Genomic DNA, 27,790 nt, shown 5'->3' with positions numbered 1-27,790 from the left:
AAAGGGGTGACTGTTATTGTTTAGAAGTACCGGACAGCTGCGCAACACCCTCAGCCGTGCGCGGGAGCTGTGCGAACGATGGCGAAGCGGAGGAATCACTCCGCCCGCGCCCCCTCCCGACGACGAGGGCGGGGGGAGGCTGGCGCGCTGGTTCAGCGTACGCAGGGGATCCACGCACCAGTACGACATGCACTCGCACGAAACCGACAAGATGCCCAAATTACCCGAGGTTACTTGTTAAATATCTTTTTTTTTTATTGCTTAGATGAGTGGACGAGCTCACAGCCCACCTGCTGTTAAGTGGTCACTGGAGCCTACAACGTAAATGCGCCTCAGTATAGTTACAACAGCTACTCCATCCTTCAAACCGAAATGCATTACTGCTTCACGGCAGAAATAGGTGGGGTGGTGGTACCTACCCGTGCGGACTCACAAGAGGTCCTACCACCAGTATTTACGCAAATTATAATTTTGTGGGTTTGATTTTTATTACACGATGATATTCCTTCACCGTGGAAGTAAATCGTGAACATTTGTTAAGTACGTATTTCATCAGAAAAATTGGTACCTGCCGGCGGAATTTGGACACCGTTGCATCGCGAGATAGGAATGTACCGGACGTCTTATTCTTTAGGCCACGACGACTTACAAGTCTACAAGTATCCATCAGAATAACACAAGAATAGATAAGGATATTCAAACAAAACCCCTATATTAATTCCGTTATCCTTTTACGTAATACAGAATACGACACAGGAATAACAATTAATATTGTATAAACCATGTGAATCACATTTAGTATTTTAGATGAATCATGATCCGGCCATTGAGCAGTCATTGAACGTCGAACCGCAGTAACGAGACGATCGCGTATTCGTGTATGTCGCGTCGCCTCGGAGGTCTCAACACGCTAAACAAATAATCTATTTTAACATGTGATATAATGATGTCAGATTGGTATCCAGTGTGCTACCATACCGGCTTCATGTATACGATTGTAATTTTCTTACTTCAGTTTATTTTTAGTGAGACTACGTGAATAACGTGCTGCACGTAAATGTCAAAAGTTTGTTTAATTCACTCGAATTTGCCTCAGAGATGTTTTGTCCGTTTTGCATGAGAATACTCCATGATAAAGCCGAATATACATTGACGCACTATAACGTAAGTCTTTGAATTCTGAGTGATGATACTCTTGACGTTTGCGTGTTGCTGAATCCAAATCGGTAGTGACGCGACGGTAGTGACCGAGTGTCGGTCGGTACCAGCGAATTTACATTCGTTGTGCGCGGCCGCATGTCCTTCAACTCATAATTCCAAATACTAACACTGTCTATTTCCGTTTGTTTAACTAATCAGGGACTCTAGTAGATTTGTTTAGAAAGAAGGGTAAATAGGTAATAGTTTTTTTTTTTCTTTCAGCTGGAGGAGGATTTGTTCTCGTGCGGCGGTGAGGTTCGAGGAGGGAGAGTTCCGCCGCCGTCTCTGGGCCCTCCGCCGGACTCGCTGACGCCCGTGCAACTGCGTCGTCGGCACGTCGTCGCTGCTATTATACACAGTGAAAACTCATACGTCGCCACTCTACAGCGACTCGTAAATGTAAGTAAACCGAGAAAATTAAATAGCATTCTGATATTTGTTAGGCAATTCTTTTATTTGAACATTTTCATTAATTTAAGTTTACTAGTAGTGCCCCGATAGTCGAAATTCGACTATAATTAATTGAAATTATAACATTGTACACTATTATGATTCTATTGTCAAAAACTATTTATTATACTTCTATAATCACAAACTTCGCCAAGACTGCACTTTAGACAAATATTAATAAAGACAAACAATACATATTTAATCTATTCTCAATTTGACCACCGACTATAAGCAATAAGAAAAGTTTGACAGTTAACAAACAGTATGCATGCGTGTGTGTGTGAAATACATGGTGGTGTGTGTAATGTTGTTTTTATTGATTTAATGTATTTTGAAGCATAATTAAAAAAAAAAATTGATATTCTGCACTCCTCTATATTCTTTATAATAAGTGTGGGAAATTTCATCGTTCTTTTCACAATTTTCGTAAAAAGGGGCACAAAATTTTTGCTTCACGTATTAATATATAGATTATAAACAAAGCACTGCTAATCTAGAAACGAATAGAGCAAATTTTATTGTGTACAAGCCAAACGTATCGTTACCGTTCGTTTGGCAAATCGTCGGAGATTATCCGTACAAGTCGAGCTACTTCAGATATTTGTTTCCTTAAATTATGGTGAAGCTAAACAAACGCACGTTGTCAACAAGGGAGTCGACTCGCTAATACGTATCAGCGTGCAAGAACCGGTCCGATGGCTATCTTTAACATCTCGTGTTGACCATTCTGAGAACGCACGTTGCCATTTCTCGTCGCTCGGGCAATATCCGCGATCGGGAAGGGCGTATATGTTTTAGATTGACGAAGAAGAAGAAGCAGCTGCCAATTTTAATACGCTTTTATTAGCCTCAGACGTATGTACGTGAGTATGTAACGGAATCTTTGAACATGATTTTGACCCCCTTCAAATCGTCGGATGAAGTCGAAATTTGGTATACTTATTAAGGACCGATGACAATTCAATATTTAAAAAAATAATAATAGTTTAAAAAAAACTAACAAAATACGCTGCTTTTATAGAAAATCCAACTAAAAAATAGAAAATAAATTTTAATAAATTTGAATTAAAAATTGTGTAAGAAATTTTTTTTTTATTAATTCGATCATGACTAGTGTTTCTATAACGCAAACTGTGTCCGAATTGAATTGAAAACATCGGTGCTACTTTAAGACGGAACTATTGTTTTCTTTCTCACCAGACGTGAGATCCCTTGAGAGGACGTTTAATTAACCAGTGCGGTAACTGTTGCTAAACAACATCTTGAAGTTGTTTATTAACCAGATTACTGGTTCGGAAAGCGGTTCGCCGACTTCTCGATAGCTACCTGATCGGACGCGTTACGTAACGTACATCAATGAATACCTGTTCAGAGGTGATTCTTTTATCAATCAAAAAATAAAAGCAACGGAACAAAAGTCGGACGGGTTTGGTGTATTGGCGCGTAGGTCGACTCGAATATTTATGGAAATTTAACCGTTACTGGATCGTCTCGTCTGGTTTTATAACTAATGCCATATTTTATTAGCCTTCGATATTTATGATCTGTTCGATTCGTTTTTTTTATTTCTTATTTGAACGATATTACATTATACTCGTAGATGTAAGTATGAAGTGAAAATACGGCTAATAATAATACCTATCAGGTTTTCTCGCCCGATTATCAAAATTCGACCATAATCACTGAGACCCCACGGCTTAGATTTGTTTCAGATATTAAATTTTCTGTATTGCTCTATTGATATTTCCAGGGGAATATTATTCCACAATAAAATTTGATACACTCGTACACTTGAAAGAAATTTAAAATCAGTTGACAAACAGTTGACAAACAAACGTTACGTAGTGACTTTTTCTTTGTCTTTTTCCATACTAATATGAATGATATTTAGAGCCACTTTCTATCTTTCTCTATTTGATCGATCCTTGCAAATTTGTGGTTTGTAGCTAACAAGACCATTAAGAGTTTGAATTGAAGAAGTGAAGAGTTAGAAATAAACATAAATTGCACATATGAACTGTTTTGTCTGATGTTCGCATACTAAAGATAGGCATATTAAGAAGTAGGGACTAGGGATATATTTCAATAAAGTACGAATAGACGAGGTCGTATCCCTAATGAAAATGGCGCCGAGCGTTGCCGGACAATATTTAAGGAGACAAATTGAGTTACATTTTTATTATTTTTTTATTGCCTTTGTAGGCAGACGAGCATACGGCCCACCTGATGGTGAGTGGTTACCGTCGCCCATGGACTTCAGCAAAGCCGCTGCCTACCGCTTAATACTCTCCACAAGCCTCTTAATGGAGTCTGCTTTATATTATGTTAAACATTGTTTCAATTATCACAATATTTTCGGTATTTAATTATTGTTTATGTTCATAATGAACGTTTAGACGTAACAAATAAGATCTAATGTTTAAACAAGGTTAATCCTAACGTAAGCCGACATTATTTGTTTATTAAACTACGCACTCAATGCTTTCATTTAGATTGAGCAATAATGGTGGAACCCTTCAAACCGGAATCGAAGACTGCTTCGTGGCAGAAATAGACAGTAAAACTAGGGGAATTGAATTTAGTTCAATTCAACCCATTGAAGAAACAGGTGTTCTGTCCGCGTTCACTACAAAGAAAGATCCTTTTGTCGTGACGCCGCAATTCGAAGGAGTCTATATTTCGAGCGGTGTTCAGTATAGCTGTATCGAAGTAATTTAGAGTACCGGGAGTCTTCAATAGAGCGAAGCGCCCCGGTCACCGTCCTCGTCGAACCCGTCGCTTGCGACGAAAGGCTCGACGAGTGAATTAATCCATAGACACAGCCCACTGAGTTTCTCGCCGGATCTTCTCGCGTTTACGATCCAGTGGTAGATTCTGCGAAGCACTGCTCTTGCTACAGCCAGTGTTAGTAACACACCCGGCTTGAGCCCCGTGAGCTCACCTGCACGTGAAGGAGAAGCCGATATAGCCTCTCAAGGCTATCAGCATAGGTAGGAAAAAAACAGAGCGAAGCGGTAAGTACTTCACGAACAGTCTCATGTTTAACAAAGTGCTAGTCCGGCCTCATATGCAGTAATTCCATTTGACAAAATTGAAAAGCGGCACGTTGGGATTGTCGATAATCCCGCTCTAATTATCGTTCTATCTCTGGATTTTCAGTGGAACCTAAGCTCCCTCTGTGTTGTGTATCGTATGTTGCATAGGAAGTGCTGTGAAGAATATGTTGTATGATCCTGTCGAATGCATTTTATCATCTAATCGCCTGCTACCGAAGCAGAGGTCATTTATTTACCTGCAAACAATACGCTCATACATCCGCAGTCCATTTTTAGATGTATTTTATGCCATGTACCATCTGACTCTGGAATAAGACACACGCTATGTCACATTACACTACTAATCCAAAGCGTCAGCCGATTTGTTTTGGATAGGGACCGTAGGTGCCGTACATAAAACTTATTTTACATTATCATTTAAGTTTCCATACGCCCTTTAGTAAATACTTTACAATTCGTTTTTGAAATAGATTTTAATAAAATAGACTAAACACTCCAACGTAAGGATTCGTATCATTTTCTGTATTCAATAATAAGTCGCAATTATCATCGAAAGCTTATAGCGTTACTACCACAATTGACTGTCTACTTTTAACGATAACGCAAAATGGTATTGGCCAAGCAAAAAAAACACATTGACACATAGTATTAAGATAAACAAACATTTTTTTTTGTGTAATATTACATAGCCTTGAAAGGCAATGGAGCTAAGACACAATTTACCCAAAATGGAGTTATTACGGCTGTGAGCAAATTTTTAAACTAGCCTATCGATTTTGGTATAATTTCAATTAGAAACAAAAATTCTATTACGCATACATTCATTGCGATCAAACTTTAGAATTTTTTTTAGAAATAAAGTATGTGTTATTTTTTTTTATAATAATCCATAATTGATCTTAAAAAAAACACTTCAATAAAATTGATAATATCTGTAAGCGTATGTTTCACATTGTTATTACGTCGTCTTCTCGCATCTTCAGAGTAATTAACTGCCATGGCAGTCCGTCACGCGAATGTCACATTACCCTTCACAATTAAATTGTAATAACATCTAATTAGCAAAATGAAGTCTTCTCTTATTGCCCTCGTCAGTAGACGAGCATACGGCCCACCACCACTCAAAATGAAGTGGTTACCAATCTCATGAACGTCATCAACACCAGTGGCACAGCGAAGCCGCTGGCTACCGCTGATTCCTCTCCTCTCAAGTCACGGAATATATAATAATACATGAAGCATAACTTACAAGGTCCATTGCGAATGTGTGCGTTTACAATTTACATTAAACACGAGTTATTTCGAGATGTGACGTTATTTCTGACGAATATACGTTTTTGCTTGTATCTCGTTAGCGTATGAAGAGATTGTGAATCCGTGAAAATTAGTATTTAATTGCTATGTTCTGTTGTCGTACTCAGTTTTTTTTGTTGTTCTAAATCATGTACGCGTGTTAATAAGAGCGAATACGTTCTGGCCGTTTGTAATATTAAATGAACTTTATAAAGAACAGGTTGGTAAATGTAATCTTCCGCATCATTCCAATCCAATCACGATCAGTGAGGATTCACAAAAAAATACATTAATTTCCTACTTACTTTATTCCTCATTTGAAGGATGATTTATAATTTTAATATAAATAGGTATGTACTTACCTAAACATATATAAATAACATGATGGCGGTCTGACGTTATGCATTGTGATTTTACTAATAAAATTTCCATCCTTGTAACGGACGAGAAATACGTACATATTCAAACGATTTATTGTCCCATAGCACCTTTTTGTTTGAGTTATAAAGTTGGTTGTGTTCCTCTGGCCCGATATCGCTTTGAAACTTAAAAATATTGTTGATTCGTTGGTACATGAATGGTCAAATCTCCAGGCGCACTTTTGTATTAATAACGCAAGAAAAAAATGAAGCCTCTTGCGACAGTAATCTTTTTTTCCTTAAGATACAGAATATTCGCTATATTTATGAGAATTATATTTTAATGAGATAGTCATACGATACGAACGTAAACATAGGTTAAGAACAGGATAATTGCACGCTCGATGCAGGACTTGTTCTTTGAAATCGTAAATTGGTGATGTTCTTTTGAAATAATAAATACTAGCTTACAACATAACCGTTGGCAACAACAACATTTTTTACATGGTAGAATTATAGTTCCAACAATATTACGTAACGTGTTTATTGTTTACATTCTTCTTTCTCTCTCTCTCTCTCTCTCTCTCTCTCTCTCTCTCTCTCTCTGTTTCTCTCTCTATCTGTGATGAAAATAATTTTTGCAGTAAATTTCAAGGCGAAGCTTAATTTTTGTTCTTGTTTTTTTAATTATTTAAAAATTACATGTTGAAGCGAAACCACACGTAGCATCAAGTAGTGGATTAAGTTATTGAAGAAAATCAGTATTTTTTATTATCATATTATGCCCTCCTCATCTCGAGAGGTTGCCGGAACAAGTGGACTCTTAAACCCGAATACAGCCAGCCTTGACATCAAAAACTCATGATCTTGGATTAACGATCATAGGACCGTGATATATATATATATATCTTTAGTGTTATGAGACAAAAAAGCGTCTATTATTTATTTATTTTAACAGTTTTGCAAGAAAACAAATACGGAACAAAAATTGTTATGTTTTTCCACAGGACTACAAAAAGCCCCTCGAAGAGAGCAGTCCGGCCATATTGAACGCCAGTAAAATACAAACGTTATTCCACCGTCTACCTGACATCCTACAATGCCACCTACACTTCCGCACCGCTCTGGCCGACTGTGCGCAGACGTGGGACCGCGATGAAAAAATAGGTAACTACCTCTTTTTTTTTCTATTAATATTATGTAACCATTTTTAAAAACACCATGGCGGTTGAAGATCTTTAGTTTTTTTTTAACCGACTTCAAATAACAAAAGGTCTGGGACATTTTCTTTTATTTAAGTACTTAAATAGGTAGATGATGTATCTGATCTTATTCATATTATTATGTTCCGTGAATGGCAATAGCCACCTTAAGACTTAAATTCGTTAACCGTCAAACTAAAACGCCTGCTTGCTTCATTTCATATCATCAATAAACTACGTCCGATGTCTTCGTGCCTTTTATTATATTTAGCTACTACAACTAATAACAATTGTAAAATTAAATAAAAAAAAAATTGATTTTAAATGCGCGCAATAAAACGCGACTTAGCAGCTGACGCTTTTGTGATTCGCATGGACGGGTAGCATCCTCTTTCATTGCTTTATTTCTCGTTTATCATCATCATTCATTCTCCTGCCCTTCTCCCAGTCACCTGGGGTCGGTGCAACATGTTTTATCTTTCCATACTCCTCTATCATATATCATTTCTTCGCTCACTCCTCTCTTACACATATCGTCTTTCACACAATCAATCCATTTTTTTCTTAGGTCTACCTTTTTCTAAAGCCTTCCACATTCATAATTAAAACTCTTATAACAACCTCAATGTAATTTTTTCGCTTTTGTTGTCTTTGTATTTATTTCGCGTTTACATATTTACTAAAAAAATGAAGTGAAACTTTTTTTCTACTTATATTCAGGTTGTTTATTATTAGTCCGGTCGTCGGAAAACCACTGAGAACCTCACGACTTCGATTCCATATTATGTATTACGTGTAAAACATTCATAGTCTTTTGTTTTTGTTATTGTCATTGTTTCTTAAATCAATTAACCACGTCAATAACTATTAAAGGAAAAGATTTAATCGATATACATACGGAGGAAACTTTCTGAAGTTTTATTTTGTTCTAAATATTTATATACAGATTATTTACAGCTTTGTTTAATCAGCTCCATCCAATATAAACAACATGGAACTTCCAGTAAAAAGTTTACGTACAGAATATTTAAAGGCTAATAATATTAAAGTGTTCCCGTGAAACTGTAACACACATAATCGGGTCCAGTTACGTAAACAAGTTTTTTTTTTTATCTCTGGAATCGGTTTATTCATACTTCTCAAACGTTAGTCATTTTATTAAATGAGGAACGCACGCGTGGCGCATATAGCGGCTCGTGAACGATTTTTAAATTTAAAAAATGATACATTCGTTGACACAATTAATGTTTATGGACCATTAATTTTTTTGCACGTCTGCAACTGTAGTCCGAAAGAAACGTACGTGGCGCCTTTAAAAAAATATATTCGGTCGCGTCATCGCGATGTACATACTACTAAAGCTCGAAAATAAATTTCACGCGAACCACAAAAAAATAGATGTGGCAATTGTTTGATATTGAAATATGTATATATATATATATTGCTTGAAAAGTACTCTGCGATATTTATTTTATTTATTTTTAAACATTTAGTGCATTAGTTGGTTAAACGAACTCGAGCGCCGGGCCTTCTTGTGTTAAGTCGTATCTAATGCCTGCTCGGTTGAGTAGTGCGATATTTTATTGCTTACATGGGTGGACGATAAAAATAACGTCACAGCCCTATTAGTATCTAGTATTAAGTGTTTATTAGTATCTAGTAGTTTATTAGTATCTACCCTATTAGTATCTAGTATTAAGTGGTTACTGGAGCCCAGTTCTAAGGTCTCAAGTCTAGTTTCAGCGGCTGCCTTCAAACCGAAGCGCATGAAATAGGCAGGGTGGTGGTACCTACCCGCGCGGACCCATAAGAGATCCTGCCACCAGTAATTACGCAAATTATCATTTTGCGAGTTTAATTTTTATTACACGATGTTATTCCTTCACCGTGCAAGGCCACCGTGAACATTTGTTGAGTGCGTATTTCATTAGAAAAATTGGTACCCGCCTGGGATTCGAACACCGGTTCATCTCTCAACACGAATGCACCGGACGTCTTATCCCTTAGGCCACGATGACTTTTGAACGGTTCAAGATGATAATGATTTAATGATGACAAAGTACTCTAGTACGACATAATCGCATTCGACATTCTCACTTTATTTGTAAACCCTTTTAATGAAATAACCATACGTCTAATAACATACAGGATGTTACATTTCTGTAATAAAAACGCCCATAAATTACTTTATTTATATACTAGCGACCCGCCTTCGCTTCGCTTTGGGAACTGTAATTTAATATTGGTTATGAAAATGAGATGGCAGATTTTTTTCTACTTACTTGACACTTATCGTTATATTTTGGGTAATTCACACTATAAAGCCTATGTGTTATTCTGATGTGTAAGCTATATTATTGTAAAGTTTCATCAAAATCCATCGAATAGTTTTTGCGTGAAAGAGTAACAAATATACATCTTATATTTCAATACACATTCTTACATACTTTCGAGTTTATATAATTAGTAGGATTATAAAAATCGGGCATTACTACAGAATCGTTATTTATTCTCAGAGTCGCTCATGTCACATTTTCTTTCCGTAAATTTGTTGCTGGAAAGTCGAATACAATTTTTAAAAACCTATTCTTAAAAAAATTCTCCTTTCAAAACATTCGAAATAATTAACCTAAAAAAAAAACATGTATTTTCCGGTATCGGTTTACATTTTTTAATGAAATTACAGGCAGAGAAACAAATAATTCAGTATACAGAACCATATCCATATGGATATGCTGATATCCATATGGATCCCAGGGGCACAAGCCAAGCCGCGGACTACTTATTTTATTTTTTCTCCGTTTTTTTCCCTACCTTTTTTTTATTGCTTAGATGAGTGGACGAGCTCACAGCCCACCTGGTGTTAAGTGGTTACTGGAGCCCATAGACATCTACGACGTAAATGCGCCACCCACCTTGAGATATAAGTTCTAAGGTCGCAAGTATAGTTACAACGGCTACCCCACCCCTCAAACCCAAAACGCATTACTGCTTCACGGCAGAAATAGGTTGGGTGGTGGTACTTACCCGTGCGGACTCACAAGAGGTCCTACCACCAGTAAACCTACCTAAGCTGGTGGTAGCCTTTAGAGGCTATGCCTGTGAACCGAGCGAGTAGGTGAGCTCATGAAGCTCTAACCTGAGGATATTTCTCCATTAATCCATTGCAACAGGGATTTTAAAACAGAAAGCAAAAATCCTTCGCGGTAGATAAAAGATATTGACAACTACGTCCCACGCCGATACAATGACTAACCTATCATTTTTCAACAGGCGAGGTCTTTTTGAGCGCATTCTCGAAGGCCGTGGTGCTGGACGTGTATTCGGATTTCATAAATAACTTCTCAGTCGCCATGGAATTGGCTAAAATGGAGTCGAAAAGGAAATCAGCGCTGGCCGACTTCTTCAAAGTGAAGCAGATTAGTGCTCACGACAGACTCTCGTTCTTCGGACTGATGGTTAAGCCGGTTCAGAGGTTTCCGCAGTTCATCATGTTTTTACAGGTAAACGCTTTCACGCTAGATGTCCACAACATTTGGTTATATCTTGAAATATAAGATAATAATTTAAACCAGCGTTTATTTAGGTTAAGGTAGTTTTGATGTTAATTTTGAGTTTTTGTTTTTGTTTTATTATTATTATTAGTTGTTTTTTTGTTTTTTATTATTATTATTGCTTTTGTTTTATTCCAAGATTGTAGTTATTATTTAATTCTGGTATAAATGAAATGTTAGTGAATGTAATATGGATGCAAAATCTGAAGTAAATGAAATGTTAGTGAATGTAATATGGATGCAAAATCTGAAGTAAATGAAATGAATACATAAATAAAATAGTTCGCTGTACTCTACTTATTGACTATTCCACTCCTCATTAGTGCTTCTTCGCTTTTTTGTTGGGTAAAACATTTATAAAAAGATCGCAGTGAGAAAACAACAACAATATTTTACATTCAATAACGAAATTAATCAATTACAAAAAGATCGCCAACCGTAAGCATTCGTGATCATTGCATTTTTTTTTTAAACTTATGTATATGGCTAAGGCTCTATTGGTTAAGCGCTGCGCACATTACCGCAGCAATTCTGCTAACGATTTTTTTTTAATTTTACGTTATTTTTTTGTTCAGGATTTATTGAAGCACACGCCCCCCGGGCACGCGGACCGTGTGGCTTTACAAAGAGCTTTGACGAGACTAGAGGCGTTAGCCGAAGCATTAAATGAAAGAAAACGTGACGCTGAAAGAACACAGGTATTTTGTTTTATATCATTAATAATTACACACACAAAAAAAAACACCATGCTGTATATATAGCGAGACGAGACACAAAACGTCATTGTATCATATTTGTAGATAATATTTATAAAATATTGATAAAAAAACAATCTTTCAAACTGTGGCAGACGCCGGCCTCTCAGTGGGTCACGATTCCGATCCGGTGCTAAATTCTGTGAAGCACTGCTCTTGCTTGGGCTAGTGTTAACAAATTCTCTCAGGTTGAACCCGTGAGCTTACCTTACCCGTCCGGGCGTAGCTGAAATAGCCTATTAGGCTACCAGCAAATAAGTAGGGAAAAAAGGTAGCAGAAATAGATAGCGTGGTGGTCCGTGTTTGTCCGTGCGGACTTACAATACGCTCTACCGTCAGGGCATAACGTTTTAAATGATTTGTGTTTTAGAATGAGATAATTTCTAATACTAAAGAAATTGCATAGCAAATCGCATGTCAAAAGAAATCGCTTTTACAAAATTTACATCGTTACTGAATTTACGTTACTTATGATAAAGTATTATAATCACTTTGGCATGATTTAAAGCGAATGAAACTCAGAGATACTTTTATTTTTTTAATGGGGGGAGCCCTAGCACCCTCCTTTTTTTTCCTACCTATGTTGATAGCCTTGAGAGGCTATGAGAGGCTATTTCAGCTTCTTCTTGACGTGTAGATGAGCGCACGGGGTTCAAACCGGAGTGTTTCTAACACTGGCCCTAGCAAGAGCAGCGCTTCGCAGAATCTACAACCGGATCGGAAACGCGACCCACTGAGAAGATCCGGCGAGGAACTCAGTGGGCTGTGTCTATGGGTTAATTTACTCGTCGAGCCCTACGTCGCAAGCGACGGGTTCGACGAGACCGACGACCGGTGCTTGAGATACCTAAAAGCACCGTTAATGGATCGGGAGGATCCGTAATGACGTGTTTAGGGCTGCCTCCTGGTAAGCTAAGGTCGTATTCTGAGATACATAGTAACGTGTAAGTTTATTGTGCAGGCATTCCGCGCCGCCCTGAGGAGGCTGACCCGCGGCGGGGTGGCGGGCGCGGGGGGTGCGGGTGGCGCTACCCGGTTCGGCGCGGCCCGCCTGCTCGCCTCCCGGGCTGACAAACGACATTTACTCAGACAAGACGATCTACTGCAAATGGTAAGCTGACCCGGCAAATGTTACAAAATTTCTAGGGAATTTTTAGTGTAGAAAAAAAAATCTTATTCAATCACATAAAATACCAGATTATAACAAAAAAAATTTTTCCAAAAAATTTAAAATAAATGTTAGGAGTGGACAATCCTTATCACTTAGGGGTATGAAAAATAGATAGTAGCCGTTTTTCAGACCTACTGAACATATATATTATTATAAAATTTCATAAAAACCGGTCAAACCGTTTTAGAGGAGTATGGTAACTAACATTGTGACACGAGAATTTTATATATAAGATTATATGAGTGATATGTAACTGGTGATATATAACTTTATACTGGTGGTAGAACCTCTTGTAAGTCCGCACGGGTAGGTACCACCGCCCTGCCTATTTCTGCCGTGTGAAGTAGTAACGCGTTTCGGTTTGAAGGATGGGGCAGCTGTTGTAACTATACTGAGACCTTAGAACTCATATCTCAAGGTGGGTAGCGCATTTACGTTGTGGATGTCTATCACCCATCTATGCAATAAAAAAAAACCTCGTGGACGAAGCTCCATGCGTTGGACTGATCAAGTGAAAATCCGTACCAAAATCCCACATAACGCCTGCGTGCGTCAAGCCTCAGTTGGCGAACTATGGAAAACAGCTGTCAAGGTTTTAATAGCCAAGGATTCCACATGAACACAACTTCTCTGCAAAGAGTAATAATAAAAACTGTTATGATGATAATATAATCAGATCTTGTAATGTAAACAATTTTTCATATTCACATAAATTGATTTGGTTGATTCAGTGATCATATAAATCAGACCGAGGCCGTTTTAATTTAGAACGGATAAAAAAGTATCTCGAAAATTGTTAGGAGTAGTGACTTAAAAAAAAAACGTAGATAAAACTTGTTTTAATTGATATTTTTAGAAGCTTTGAAACAACATTAGAAAGTGCTTGAAGCTATGTTAATGTAATTGGATAATATACAAAGTTTAGATAAATAGTTATTATTTTTATCTTTTTTAATTAGATTTTTGTTTTGTTCTTTCTTATTTTTATACTAGTTTATACCATGTTCTAAGTCTGTACACACGTACCTAGGGCCTTTATCCCGCAATGAACCAAAGGGAAACGGGGGTGACTGAAAATCAGCGCTGTTCGATTTCTCGACCTTTGTCTTTTGCCTTTTTCTCTTTTTTATTTTCTTTTATTTGTATTTTATTTAATGTGAAAGGCAATAAATGATTTTATTTTTATTATTATCTCTATTAAAGTGAACTAGTGGTCCCCGGTAGTCGAAATTCGACTATAATTAATTGACATTATTACATTATTATGGTTTTATTGTCAAACACTATTATACTTCTACAATATAATAATAGATTTAGCCAAGACTACACTATAGACAAATAATATTAAAGACAAACAATATTTTATTCTATTCTCAATTTGACCACAGACTTTCAATAATAAACGCAGAGTATATGTGTGTTGTGTCATGTTTTCTTTATTGATTTGATGAATTATTTATGCATAACTTAAAAAAAAATTAGCATTTTGCACTCCTGCTCTATATTCCCTATAAGGGTGAGAAATTTCATACTCCCCCGTCCGCGCAATTTTCGTAAAAAGGGGTACAAAGTTTCTGATTCACGTATTAATATATAGATTTCATGAATTACAGGAATTTAACCAGTCGGGTGGCTTATCTAAGTGCAAGCCCCGTCGACTGCTGTTACTGAACGACCTGGTGGTGTGCGTGTCGGTTGGCGCGGGCGGCGATGACGCGGAACGTCTCGGCCTCAAGTGGGCACATCCGGTGCAGGACGTTGAGGTTTTGGACACGGGCACCTCGCCCACGCTCAGTAGAGTGCTCGCTCAAGGTATGCAATAAAAGTAGCTACAAAACAAAAGCGTTTGCCTTTATCATAAAAGAGACTTTTTTTTAAATAAACTCTTGGTAAGGTGTCATGTAAGCCCACACATGTATCAACACCCTGTGTATTTTCTGCCGTGAAGCAGTAATGTGTTTCGGTTTGAAAGATGAGGCAGCTGCCACTTCGATAAAGCGGCACGATACGAGAACCCGCTCATCGTGGCCGCCGGTAACAACATTCCCGATCCTGCGGACAGAATGGAAATTAGTCGACGTCGTCCAAAACAATTCATATCGAATCCTCCCGATCCATTAACGATGCTTCTAGGTACCTCAAGCACCGGTCATCGTCCTCGCCGGACCCGTCGCTTGCGACGAAGGGCTTGACGAGTAAATTAACCCACAGACACGGCCCACTGAGTTTCTCGCCGGATCTTCTCAGTGGGTGGCGTTTCCGATCCGGCGGTAGATTCTGCGAAGCACGGCTCTTGCTAGGGTTCGTGTTAGCAACGTCATCAGGTTTGAGCCCCGTGAGCTCACCTACTAGTTAACGCGACGCTGATATAGCCTCTCAAGGCCAGAGAAGGCTTAGGTAGGAAATAAAAGGGCAGCTGTTATACTGTAAAAACGGACTTTAAACTCATGCCCCATCGTGACGGTGGAGGCTTATTAAGTTGTTGTGTATAGACTCCGGTGCCCACTTACCACCTGGTTGACCGTATATTCGTCCATCCAACAAAGTAATTATATGTTATTGTCATTGATCCTTGATACGTGTTCAAATTTTCAAGTTAATCAGATCATCTTGAAGTTGGTGAAAATTATTACGTTTAAAGATTATACTACATAGATGAGCCAGTTATACAAGTCTAACTAATATAAACGTTTTAAACGAAAGAGACAGAAAGCTATAACATATTTAATTTTTTTAATTTTATTTCATTATGCATAGTTAGGTACTTAAAGTACTTAAATGACTTTTTATTTTTTTTATTTAATGAAAAAGCTAAACTAAACACTTGGCATTTGCAGGTATGAACCGTAGTGGCAGCCTACGTTCAAACTCTAGCAACGGTCAAATGAGCACGTCAACGGGAGATTCTCTCTGCGGCGAGATGTCCACGTTGATGCACGACTATGAGACCGTTTCGAGGATGGCCGACTTGGCGGCCTCCTTGAAAACTCCCTATCCTGAACTAGCACCGGAAATGTTCAAAACCTTGTTGCAGAGTATACAACAAAGCATACAGGTGAGATATTTCATAACATTGTTTTTTTTTTTTGTCAAATAAGCTCTTGGAAATCTTTTGAAATTGTGACCGAAGCCCACAGTAATTTATTTTCATTCATATCAGTTCATTTGTATAGTATGAGGCTGGAATTCCAATAGGATTGATTCGTGACAAAAACGACCAGGATGGTGTTATGCAACATTTCATAAAGTCTTAAACACAAAGTGCAACACAATAAGATCCTTCGTTTTATTAATCATAATAAACTTAATGAATAATTAGAGAGAGAGAAAGAGAGAATGCACTTTATTGCACAGCAAAACACAATTTACATTAAAAAAACAGTCAAAAAGCAGATACGTTTGTGGGTGGACGAGCTCACAGTCCACCTCATGTTAAGTGGTTACTGAAGCCCATAGACATATACAACGTAAATGCGCCACCCACCTTGAGATATAAGTTCTAAGGTCTCAGTATAGTTACAACGGCTGCCCCACCCTTCAAACCGAAACGCATTACTGCTTCACGGTAGAAATAGGCAAGACGGTGGTACCTACCCGTCCGGACTCACAAGAGGTCCTACCACCAGTAACTAATATAAAAATATAGTAGGTATGTTGCTATAGTTATATGCTATATTTGGTTACGACTTTTTGGCGGGAACGCGAGGAGTGAAGTTGTGTGATTTGTTTTATTTTGTCAATTTAGTGTTTATTCAGGTTTAAATGTGTAATAACGGTGGTTTATTAACTGTTTAATATATATGAAAGTGCACAAATGTGGGAACATGAAACAAAGTTGCTGGACGTAACTTCTCGGATTCCTCCAAAAAGTCCACTGAAAAAATCTCAGTAAATGACCACCATTTTACTGAGATTATATTTCATCCCATAGCATCTAATTTCATTTCACTCCATATTATAATTTTTCATAAAATTAACAATATAAATTAAAATAAGACATGACTTAAAGGTCTTACTTAGTTACCAGGTCATAAAATCACTTAGAAAAAAAAGCTATATATTTGATAATTATTTGGTTGTATACAGAAAAAAGACGATGAGATGGCGTGGGTGGATTCTTGTTGTCTCCAACTCCGAATACGCGGTCGGGAGGAGGCGCTGACGTTCCGCGCCAACGAGCCGGGCGCGCGCCTGGGCTGGGCCACGGCGCTGAGGCTGGCTCAGCTGGCCCAGGCGCCCGCCAACTCTCCCGCCTGGAGGGTGCCCGTCTCTCACGCGCCACCACACAAAATGCCGCTCTTTGTCGATGCCAACAATGTCTACTCTTCCAAAAATCTTACAGAGGTCAGTCAGTTCATATTGAGCAGTTTAAAATTAAACTCTATTATCAAGAAAATAAAGGTCATGGTGCCTAATTTTTTTAAAGTTTTCTAAGTCCATTAAAGGGCATCCCTCTGCTATTAATAATTACAAAGGGAATAGTATAAAAATGCTGTCATGTGAAAGGCATAAGGAAAATAATTCTCCTCTGAGGATGGGATAGAGTATGGGAATTATTAATTTCTATGTGACAAACTATTTAATGGTTTTAATGAATGGATAGAGTGTGTGAATGACGATATGAGAGAGAGAAGAGTGAGTGTTGAGATGACGGCTGATAGAAAAGAATGGAAGAGAAAAATTAGCTGTGCCGACCCCAACTACTGGAATAAGGTGAAGAAAAAAAAAGGAGAAGAATTAATCTACACAAATATGTACACAGACTGCATTGTTTGTAAGTTGTCATTAACAAGGAGAGTTATATTTGGTTACTAGCTGACCCGGCAGACGTCGTAGTGCTTCAATCGATAAATAAAAGACTTGTATAAAATAGACTTAAAATAAACAAAAGGAATCCGTCCGACGTTCGTGTCCCCACACGTCAAAGGAAAAACAAAATTGTTATTTTTATTTAATTCCGCGCATTTTCATATTTATTTATCTTTTAAATCTTTTCTGGACTTCCCCAAATAATTCAAGACCAAAATTAGCCAAATCTGTCCAGCCGTTCTCGAGTTTTAGCGAGACTAACGAACAGCAATTCATTTTTATATATTTGGTTATATTTTTGTTGATAGGTTCGATGCGGTTGTTTCTACACATCGAGCGGTAACAATCGCGGCGCCTCGCTGCGTCGCGCTCGCTCGCTGCTGTGGGTGTGTGCGGGCGGCGCCGCGCTCTCGCACGTCGCGGTCCTCACGCACCGGGCCGCCAAACTCAAGACCCTCGTCACCTTAGATCTGCCGGACACCAAGGTAAATAACGTTCACTTGTTTCATGACTTATTTCTCGGCTTCCAGTATAATATTAGTGTCAAAGGACAATGCCCATTTTCTTAGGGCGTTTGGGACCCCAAAAAAAATTGTCGTGTCATGATGGTTTTAACTTAATTTGATAGACAAAGAAATATCGTTTCATATTCAGAAAACGATTTTTATATTCTCACCCAGTTTTAAGAGAAATCTGTTTTTTTCTGCATCTAAAATTAAGTTGTTAATTTTTTTCTTAGAAATCAATAATCGCTCTCATAATTAGTTACAGTGTTAATTTTTTATTATTATTATGTCCTCATAATAATAATAAAATGAAATTGGTTTCTGAAAATGACATCCACAGACAGATTTCCTTTGACATCTGAACTTACTTTCAGGTCACTTCGATGGAATTCGCCAAAGGAATACGGCAAGTGACCACGCTGTGCGGCGACACCGTGTGGCTCGGCACCGAAGACAAGAAAATAATAATCTTCTCTGCGGTGGAACCGGAGAAACAGGAGAAACTCGCGGAGGTGCCGACCGTGGCCGCCGTCACGCAGATCCGCTACCACTGCGACGCCATGTTCGTGGGACTCACCAACGGACGCGTGGCCGTCTACAGGCGCAACCACGACGACTCCTGGGCGCTGCAGGAGCCGCTGGCCATCGAGCTCGGCGACAAACCCGTGCACTGTCTGCTGCCCGTGGACGGCATCCTCTACGCCACCTGCGCGCGCCGAGTCTTTGCCATCAACGCTCTTACCGCCGAAATCATGCGCATTCTCGAACTCAAGAGCGACGGAGACCGAACAGTGAAATACTTGGCGCACTCCGGCGTCGGTCTGTGGACCGCGTTCTCTGATTCCACATTCGTCAGCCTATACCACGCGGAGACGTTCGAGCATCTACAAAACATAGACATCGCAGCTGATGTTGCTAAAACTATCGGAGCCAGAGACGGCAGTAAGCCCGCCTACGTTTCCGCGCTGCTCGCCAGCCAGGGCCTCCTGTGGGTCGGCACGACCGCTGGCGTCAGCGTCACCGTCCCTCTTCCTAAATTGGAGGGCCTGCCTCTGGTCGGCGGTCACATTGCCGTCTCATATCACGCTCACGCCGGACCCGTCACGTTTCTATTGTCGTTGTTGCCGGAAACGCGCGACATCGACGTCAATGCAGTTCGACGTAACCTCTCGAACGCACGCGCGCTCGCCGACGTGAACATCGTGCACGAGTTCAAAGAGGAGGACTCTAAAGAAGACTGTGACAAACCGAAACTGGAGCGACGAATCTCGGAGGAAACGAGCCCGTACCGACCGCAGCGCGTGCACTCCGCGGTCGTGCGCCGGAAGAAGCCCGGAGACGTGCGTCTGAGCAAAACTCTGCCGAAGTGCGCCAACTTAAACGCTTGCGACGTGTACGGACTGTTTGGCGATCTCATATTCGTGAAGGACTGCGTCGGTGAGAACGATGTGAGCGGCGGCGGCGGTGAGGCGATCCGACGCAGTGACCCCGAGCTGGCCACCATACCGTTCCGCGTGAGCACGCTGGACCGGCGACTGCGCATGCGCGCCGGGCGGCCGCGCAGCCTCGATCTCTCCAACTGGTCGGTAGACTCGCGCGCCTCCAGTCTGTGTACGTCATCGGGAAGCGAGGAGTCAATGGCCCTGCGCGGCGTCTCGAGGAACAGCTCAGGCGCGTCGGGGGCCGCGAGCCTGGCGCCCGTCGCGGTGTCCACGCCGGAATCGTCCGTCGCGTCGAGCAAGTCGTCGTCGCAGCGGTCGGTGGGCAGCACGGGCAGCGCGGGCGAGACGCGGGGCGGGGGGCGCAGCCTGCGCGGCGCGGACTACGCGGTGGGGGAGAGCGCGGCGCGGCGCTCGGTGCTGACGGTGATGGGCGGCCGCGGGTACGTGGACTGGCGGCAGACGGCGGAGGCGGCCGAGCGCCCCGCGCCCGCCGCCGACCCCAACCCTAAGGACGCGTACCTCGTGCTGTGGGAGATGCGCTTGTGACGTCCCGGAGTGTAGTGCTATGTAGGTTCCTCTTTACGAGCGTAAATAGTTTACGTGAGATCGACGTCACTCCCGACAGATTCACATTTGAATCTGATTTTTTTTTGTGTCATATTTGAAACTTGTCAGTGACCATACGTGAATTAATTTGTAAACTATTCTTTCTCGACCCCAGTGCCTCGTAGCCGGAGTCGATGTTGTGCTAAATCTTATTGTAATATAATTATTAATGTAATGTCGTTGATACGCTTACCTGGACGTAGTTTGGCGTTCAGTCCCCGCTCTATTTTGACACAATATACTATTGTTATATTGAATGTTTACGCGTGTTGATCGATCGATTCATGAGCTTTAAATTATTTTTCGATGTTGGGCTTAGCGTTTATCTGTTCGCCCGCTGTTTACACAATATTTCTGTATAGAATTTATATTTAAGCATTGGTGCATTATTTTTGTGATTGTTTATATAATATATTAAAGTTAATTGTTTAGTGATATTTTAAATGGTGCAAATCCAACCTTTAATGTCTGCATTTTCAAATATAAATTTCTTAGCAAAATAGAACAAAGCTTCAACAAACACAATTTGGATCTGTTAATGTATTATTACAATGTATTTTTTTTCTGTTATTAAAATTGTAATTATATTATTAAGTTTTGGATCGTAATAATCCACTTGTGTAATATTCTTGTAACATTTCTTATCTGTTAGTAAAATTAACACGAACACTAGAGGCCTTATAATGAATATTTCCAGTGTGACTAACATGTGTTTACACTTTACTATTATTATTATGACATTCAGGATGTCGCTTTAAGAACTAGACTGATTTAGCTTAAGCGTTATTACGTATTTTAGTTCAATTAAGAATTCGAACGAAATTAATTCAATTATTTTGTAAAAACCGCGTCCATCCTGTTAAGTTCTCAACTATTGTTCCATTATACATGTTCGTTCGTTGCTAAATATTGTTCCGTAAACAATAGGAAACAAAATGTTGATTTTGTTTTTTTTTTCTATCGAGTTTATTAATGTTGAACTTAGTCGGTCAGTACTAAGCCGGTTCGATATGTCCAAAGATATATTCAAGCATTACGTATCCACAGATTTGTTGAATTATAAATTTGTAGTGTGCCAAACTGTAAAATTTACGAATGTGATATAAATACTATAGCAACAAAATACGTCCACAAAAACCTCCTCTCAATTAATTTCAGGTCCTATGTTACTTATGATTCGCATATATGTGAAATTGAACGAAACTCGACTCGAATATATGTGTTTAATCGAATCTGCATTATTATATATTTTTTTCAAATTAAATACGTGTTGAATAGATTTATTTGTTCTGTAAAACGTCACAATGTATGTAAGTGTAAATAAAAACTTAATTTTACATGTATACACCTGTACACTGTAGTTTTATTGATAGTCCCGAAATTTCTTTTGAAACTGTTTATTTATTCATTAAAATCTCAGTGGAAACAAGACCAGTTAAATGTTTATTAGTTTTAAAAAAAATTATAATGTGTACATGAGAATCTTCATCTTACTTTTTTTCTGTTAGGGTAACCCTGAAAATTGAAAAAAAGCGTAAGTAGGTTATAATAACACGTAGACATCACAAAAATACTGCTATTTAACATGAGATTTGAGGTTGGAATTTTAATTATACTATATTAAAGGTCATCGGCATCGATAATATTACTGCCGAAGTTTTGAAGGGCCTCGGAGTGAAGGGAGTAGTGAAACTTGTAGACTTATGCAACTCAATATGGCGAAGCTGTGAATGGCCGATGAATTGGACTCACTCGGCGATACTGCCCTTACATAAAAAAGGCACTACCAGAAGGTGTGACAATTATAGAACCATTACCCTGATATCACACACTAGCAAAGTACTGCTGCATGTCATTAACTCGAGGCTTAAAAACTTTCTAAACTGGCAAATTCCTCAAGAACAAGCAGGATTTGTTAAGGGAAAGGGTACTCGCGAACAGATACTCAACGTAAGGCTTATTATAGAAAAGTGCTATGAGTATAACATCCCAGCAGTCCTATGCTTCGTCGACTACCAAAAAGCCTTTGACTGCGTTAGATGGAAACATTTATGGTATGTGCTGGTAAGGACATGGGCGTTCCCATACATCTGATTCAGCTGATGAGAACCCTATACCGGTCGGGACAGGAATCGGTACGGATCGGCCCAGCACAATCAAGAGACGTCGAAGTTATGACGTTATGAAGTCTTCGTGGCCTAAAGGATAAGACGTCCGGTGCATTCGTATGTAGCGATGCACCGGTGTTGGAATCCCGCAGGCGGGTACCAATTTTTCTAATGAAATACGTACTTAACAAATGTTCACGATTGACTTCCACGGTGAAGGAAATAACATCGTGCAATAAAACTCAAACCCGCAAAATTATAATTTGCGTAATCACTGGTGGTAGGACCTTTTGTGAGTCCGCACGGGTAGGTACCACCGCCCTGCCTATTTCTGCCGTGAAGCAGTAATGCGTTTCGGTTTGAAGGGTGGGGTAGCCGTTGTAACTATACTGAGACCTTAGAACTTATATCTCAAGGTGGGTGGCGCATTTACGTTGTAGATGTCTATGGGCTCCAGTAACCACTTAATACCAGGTGGGCTGTGAGCTCGTCCACCCATCTAAGCAATAAAAATAAAAAAAAGAGTTCCGATTTGAGGAAGGAGTGCGCCAGGGTTGCATCGTCTCGCCTATACTTTTTAACATCTATGGCGAATACATAATGCGCAAAACACTAGAGGAGTGGAATAGTGGCGTCACAGTTGGGGGCGTAAAGATCTCAAACTTACGATATGCGGATGATACCACATTAGTTACGTCATCAAAAGGGGAAATGGAGGAGCTGCTTCGACGTCAGGTTATAGTCAGCGAGGAAATGGGGCTAAAGATCAACCAGTTCAAAACAAAGATCATGATCGTGAATAAATCCGGCACCCTTAACGAGAATAATATTCTTGGCCAATACCACATCGTCAAGACTTTCGTGTACCTCGGCTCGATTATTTCCAATAGAGGTGGATCGGAAAACGAAATAAGGCGACGCATCGGAATGGCCAAATTTGCTATGAGCCAGCTAAACAAAATATGGAGAGGTCGGAACATACTCAAGAAGACGAAAGTGCAAATTGTTGAAACGCTCGTTTTCTTAATCTTTTTGTATGGGGCTGAGACCTGGATCTTAAAAGAGTCTGACAGGCGACGCATAGACGCGTTTGAGATGTGGTGCTGGCGGCGCATATTGTGCATTCCTTGGACGGCTTTCCGGACAAACGCTTCCATCCTCAACGAGCTAAAAGTTGACCAGAGGCTATCCACCAAATGCCTATATAGAGTGCTCCAATATTTTGGTCATATAGCAAGAAAACCCTCTGACAACCTGGAGAGACTCATAGTGACGGGTAAAGTGGATGGAAGACGATCCAGAGGTCGGAGCCGAAAAAGGTGGAGTGACCAAGTATCCGAGTGTCTGGACATGACACTGAGCCAAGCACTTCACTGTGCCACTGACCGATAAAAGTGGCTACAAATTACTAAAAAAGGTCACAGGCGGGCGCATCACGATGCGCAGCAATGAGCGATTGACTGAAGGAGGAAGAGTATAAAAGGTGCCCCTCTTTAAATCCTCTACTCGTGTTAGGGCGTATTTAGGTAACAGTTTTACTTTGGTGGAACTTTTATATATCCCGAACCCCAGCGCGTAACATGATGTCCTTCGCCGTGGAATTAAAATACTAATAGTCTTACTGTTCCGACGTTTACATTCGCGTAAAGCCTCGTTGAAAGCCTCGCACTCCTGCAGATTGTCTCGACTGCTGGCACATTGAAGAAATTGGGATATTTCATATGCACAAGGGCCGTTTGGTTCAGAACCAAGCTGGTAATCTCTTGGCAAAGCTTGGGTGACTTCTTCCCGGCGTCGTCCAGAAAACAAACCTGTAATGGCTTCTCCGGCTACGTGACCCTGAAAGTTTTAAAGGAACTATAAATTATTATTATTTGTTTTTTATTGCATAGATGTGTGGACGAGCTCACAGCCCACCTGGTGTTAAGTGGGTACTGGAGCCCATAGACATCTACAACGTTAATGGGCCACCCACCTTGAGCTATACCTACGGTCTCAAGTATAGTTACAACCTTCCTTCCTAACTAACCTTCAGCCAATAGTTGAAGCATATCTTGACAATACATATATTTTAAGCGCCATTTGGTTTTGTAGCGATGTAGTGAAATAATGTATTTTGTTTTCATGAAACTTAGCTATTTATGTACTTTTCATGATAAAAGAATCATAAATCGCAATAAACCTAGCAGTTGGATAAAGGAAGACTTTTGAGTACCTACATTGAATGAATTCTAATAAACTAAGTGCGTTTTACTCACAGCACATAGGTATTGTAAGTAGATTTTAAACATACAGGATTGCCAACCATTAAGTTCCCTAGGCTTTGCTTAAATTAAATATTATAAATCGAAAAATCGCGTATAAGATGACATTCTACAACTTTATTCTACCTAAAGAGCAAATATTAATGTGTTCTATTTCAGCAATAGGGTAAGTATTATCTACTCCGCACAGAAGAACGATAAGCATCTAGATGAAACTTTCTTCACTTGTCTACAAGCTGCAATCTCTTTGAGAGGTCAAAAATTTTATGTAGGTATCTTACCACGGTAACTAGAATCTAAAGTTTTCATACATTTCTAGATTCATCAAACTAATCAAGTAGAGAAAAATGCTATCTCCGATAATCTTATTCGATTCTTACCGCAGCAGTGCCTACAGTAACGCCTCCAGCAACAGCAGCCGCATCTCTAAATAAAGAGCGTTGTGGTGTAGGCGTCACAACCATTGGAGGAGGACGTGCCGGTGCATGCTGGTTAGAGCGCGAATAACGAGTCTTACTGTAAAATAATTAAGATTCGTGATAAACTAGAACAATAATAAATAATAATTCCATGATAGTAAAACAAAATAATATATTATTTATGTAGAGCGTAATGACGTCAATAAACCAACTGATAAGATGACCTAGTAAAGGCCTAACAATGAAATCTGGTGGTATGGCGATCGGATGATTAGAGATGTGGTATCTTGTTATTGAGTTATATATTCTAAGCCTGCATCCCCGTCGCTTAGTCGCTAGTAGCTTAGAACTGGAACTTAGGCATAGCAAATGGTGGATTTACATTAGGGGCAGCCGGGGAAAGTGCCCAGGGCGGCAAATTTTTTAGGGTGGACAAATTTTAAAAGTAAAAAAAAAATTACTTTATCAAGATTGCTCAATATAATTAATCAATTCTATTTATTAACTATTTTCTGTTTAATTGATAGTTCAATAAATTCAATTCATCCATTATTTGTGAATTATAATTTTGGCACTTTTGGTAAAAAATAATAATTGTTAGAAGAAGAAAAAAATTGTTTAAGTTTTTGGAATATAATATAACATATAATAACGATTTTGCTATAAGTTAGTTATTTCAATTTTGAAAAATAAAATATATAAACTACAAGTTTAAGTAAAATTCCAGGATTGGGTGTATCTTTCTCCGACGCCCAGGAGCGGCATTAAGTTTAAATCCGGCCCTGGGCATAGCCAATCTGAAAGCTACTGGCGTTAACACTTGTAATTAATTTCACAAAGGTTTGGGATAGCCAAATGTTTTAGCTTATCCTTATTTATTTTTATTCATTGTTTAAGTTGATCAACGGGTCCACGGCACATCAGTTACGTAAGACATGGGGTCGAAGACGGTATTGTATTGTTTAGCGGTTTTTTTCTAGAATAATAGTCATGCGTTCCGGTTTTTTGGAAGGTAGCATATCTGTTACTACAACGCAATTTAATCTTTGATGATCAAAATTCTCGTTAGTAAATAAAATTGTGGTCCAGGGAAACTTGAGGGTGCCAGGCCATGAGGAAGATCGTCTATGAGGTGGACTGATCAGATAAAAGCGGCAGTAAATGATTCATCATCACTACATGAATGCACGAGTAGGGCAGCCATCAGAGAAAAGTGGCGACGTGTAACTGTTGTGAACCTTGCCACCAACACCTGAAGTGATGACCACGACCACTCTCTCAAGAGCGATATCGGCAAAGAAAAATAAAATTTTACTCTGACTTTTATTTCTGTAGCACCTGAGATATTGTTTTGAGTGTGCTGCCCTAATCATTTGTAGGGTTCCGATGCTCAAAAGGAGAATAAAATTCTCTATTCCTGTTTTTTTAGGAACGGGTACAAAGTTGAAATTATTGCCAATTTTATTTCTTATCTTATACAATGACACGTATGATAAACTATTCTTCAAACTAGGGTACCGCCATATGATGGACAAGACCTAAGTAGCGTATCACCAGAACGACTACGAACGAACTAAAAAAAACTACAGTAATAACAAATAGTTGTGGAAGTATATTAAATACATTTTCACTTTTGACTTTAATTAAATAGTAGAATGGTTTTTTTTTTCACTAATGCAGTGTCATGACTGCAACTTTCTCATAATCAAATCCCGTAAACAAGTAATACTATCAAGCTTTGTACGGAAATACGTAGTTGAAGTGTTCCCAAATGACTTTCAGGATGAAGAAATATCATTCGCCTAATTAGAATGTCTCTCTCTCTCTCTCTTCCCAGCTATTTATCCTACATGGTGGTGGGGTTAGCTTTCCTGACTTTACTCCTCCACTTAGAATGTAAAGAAAAAATTTCTAAGGTTTATGACGGAAGGTGATATTATCAAGCTTCTTCGTCATCCCCCACTCATAAAACAACAATTTAACTGTTTTTTAATTTTTAAATAAACTACTACTAAGTGAATAAGAACTGTCTGATGAACTCATCTTTGTTTAATACTTCACTATTAAATTTTATCGCCTTTTGTTTATTTCACTTTTACACTAAACATAATATCACCACACTACACCTACCAAGGTTCATCTCTGAACTACAGAGGGAGGAAAAGTTAGACTTTCTTCACTGTACAGTGTGAGGAAAACCGAACTTTCGGCGTAGGTGGGAGAAAAAACAAATACTTTTTGCCGCTTAAAAAATTACGTTTGCAGGTTGCAGCATCTATTAGTACAAAATGATAAGTTTTTATTGAAGTTTGTCTTTCTGTAAAGAAAAAAATTGTCCAACTCGCTTTTGATTGCATTAACAGAAATTCTGTTTTTATCAAAAATTATTGTTGGTAATAATATTTTATATATCCGTTAAAAATATATTGTTAAGTTTTGTGTAGGTTATTCCTTGTCACATTCCTGATTGTGCGTCTATAGTGCAACAGCGATCTCTATTCTATTCTATCAGTCCACAGATCTCCACTGCTGAACATAGGTCGCCCCCACGCCTCGCCGCAATAATAGGCTCTGCGCTGCTTGCATCCAGCGGATC

The 27,790-nt window shown here is 39.2% G+C and overlaps 1 protein-coding gene across 5 annotated transcripts in view; it reads left to right on the top strand.

The window, feature by feature from the left end:
* The window catches only part of LOC101745631 (rho guanine nucleotide exchange factor 10), a 57,598-nt gene extending 35,842 nt beyond the window's left edge, over positions 1–21,756 (top strand). For 3 of the 5 annotated variants that reach the window (XM_012695463.4, XM_012695460.3, XM_062669728.1), the window contains 11 exons: positions 25–229; positions 1,423–1,599; positions 7,366–7,525; positions 10,834–11,063; positions 11,690–11,812; positions 12,831–12,980; positions 14,654–14,852; positions 15,878–16,095; positions 17,127–17,384; positions 18,158–18,334; positions 18,730–21,756. In XM_012695463.4, the coding sequence (XP_012550917.2) occupies positions 25–229; positions 1,423–1,599; positions 7,366–7,525; positions 10,834–11,063; positions 11,690–11,812; positions 12,831–12,980; positions 14,654–14,852; positions 15,878–16,095; positions 17,127–17,384; positions 18,158–18,334; positions 18,730–20,343 (3,511 nt within the window). In that variant the 3' untranslated portion in view covers positions 20,344–21,756. The other 2 variants (XM_021351968.3, XM_012695462.4) reach the window with 2 other exon arrangements.
* Positions 21,757–27,790: the final 6,034 nt, after the last annotated feature.

This window comes from Bombyx mori, chromosome 8 (assembly GCF_030269925.1).
Source record: "Bombyx mori chromosome 8, ASM3026992v2".
Classification (NCBI taxonomy): Eukaryota; Metazoa; Arthropoda; class Insecta; order Lepidoptera; family Bombycidae; genus Bombyx; species Bombyx mori.
Note: the sequence above shows the minus strand (reverse complement) of the source record. Positions and strands in the feature narration are given on the sequence as shown.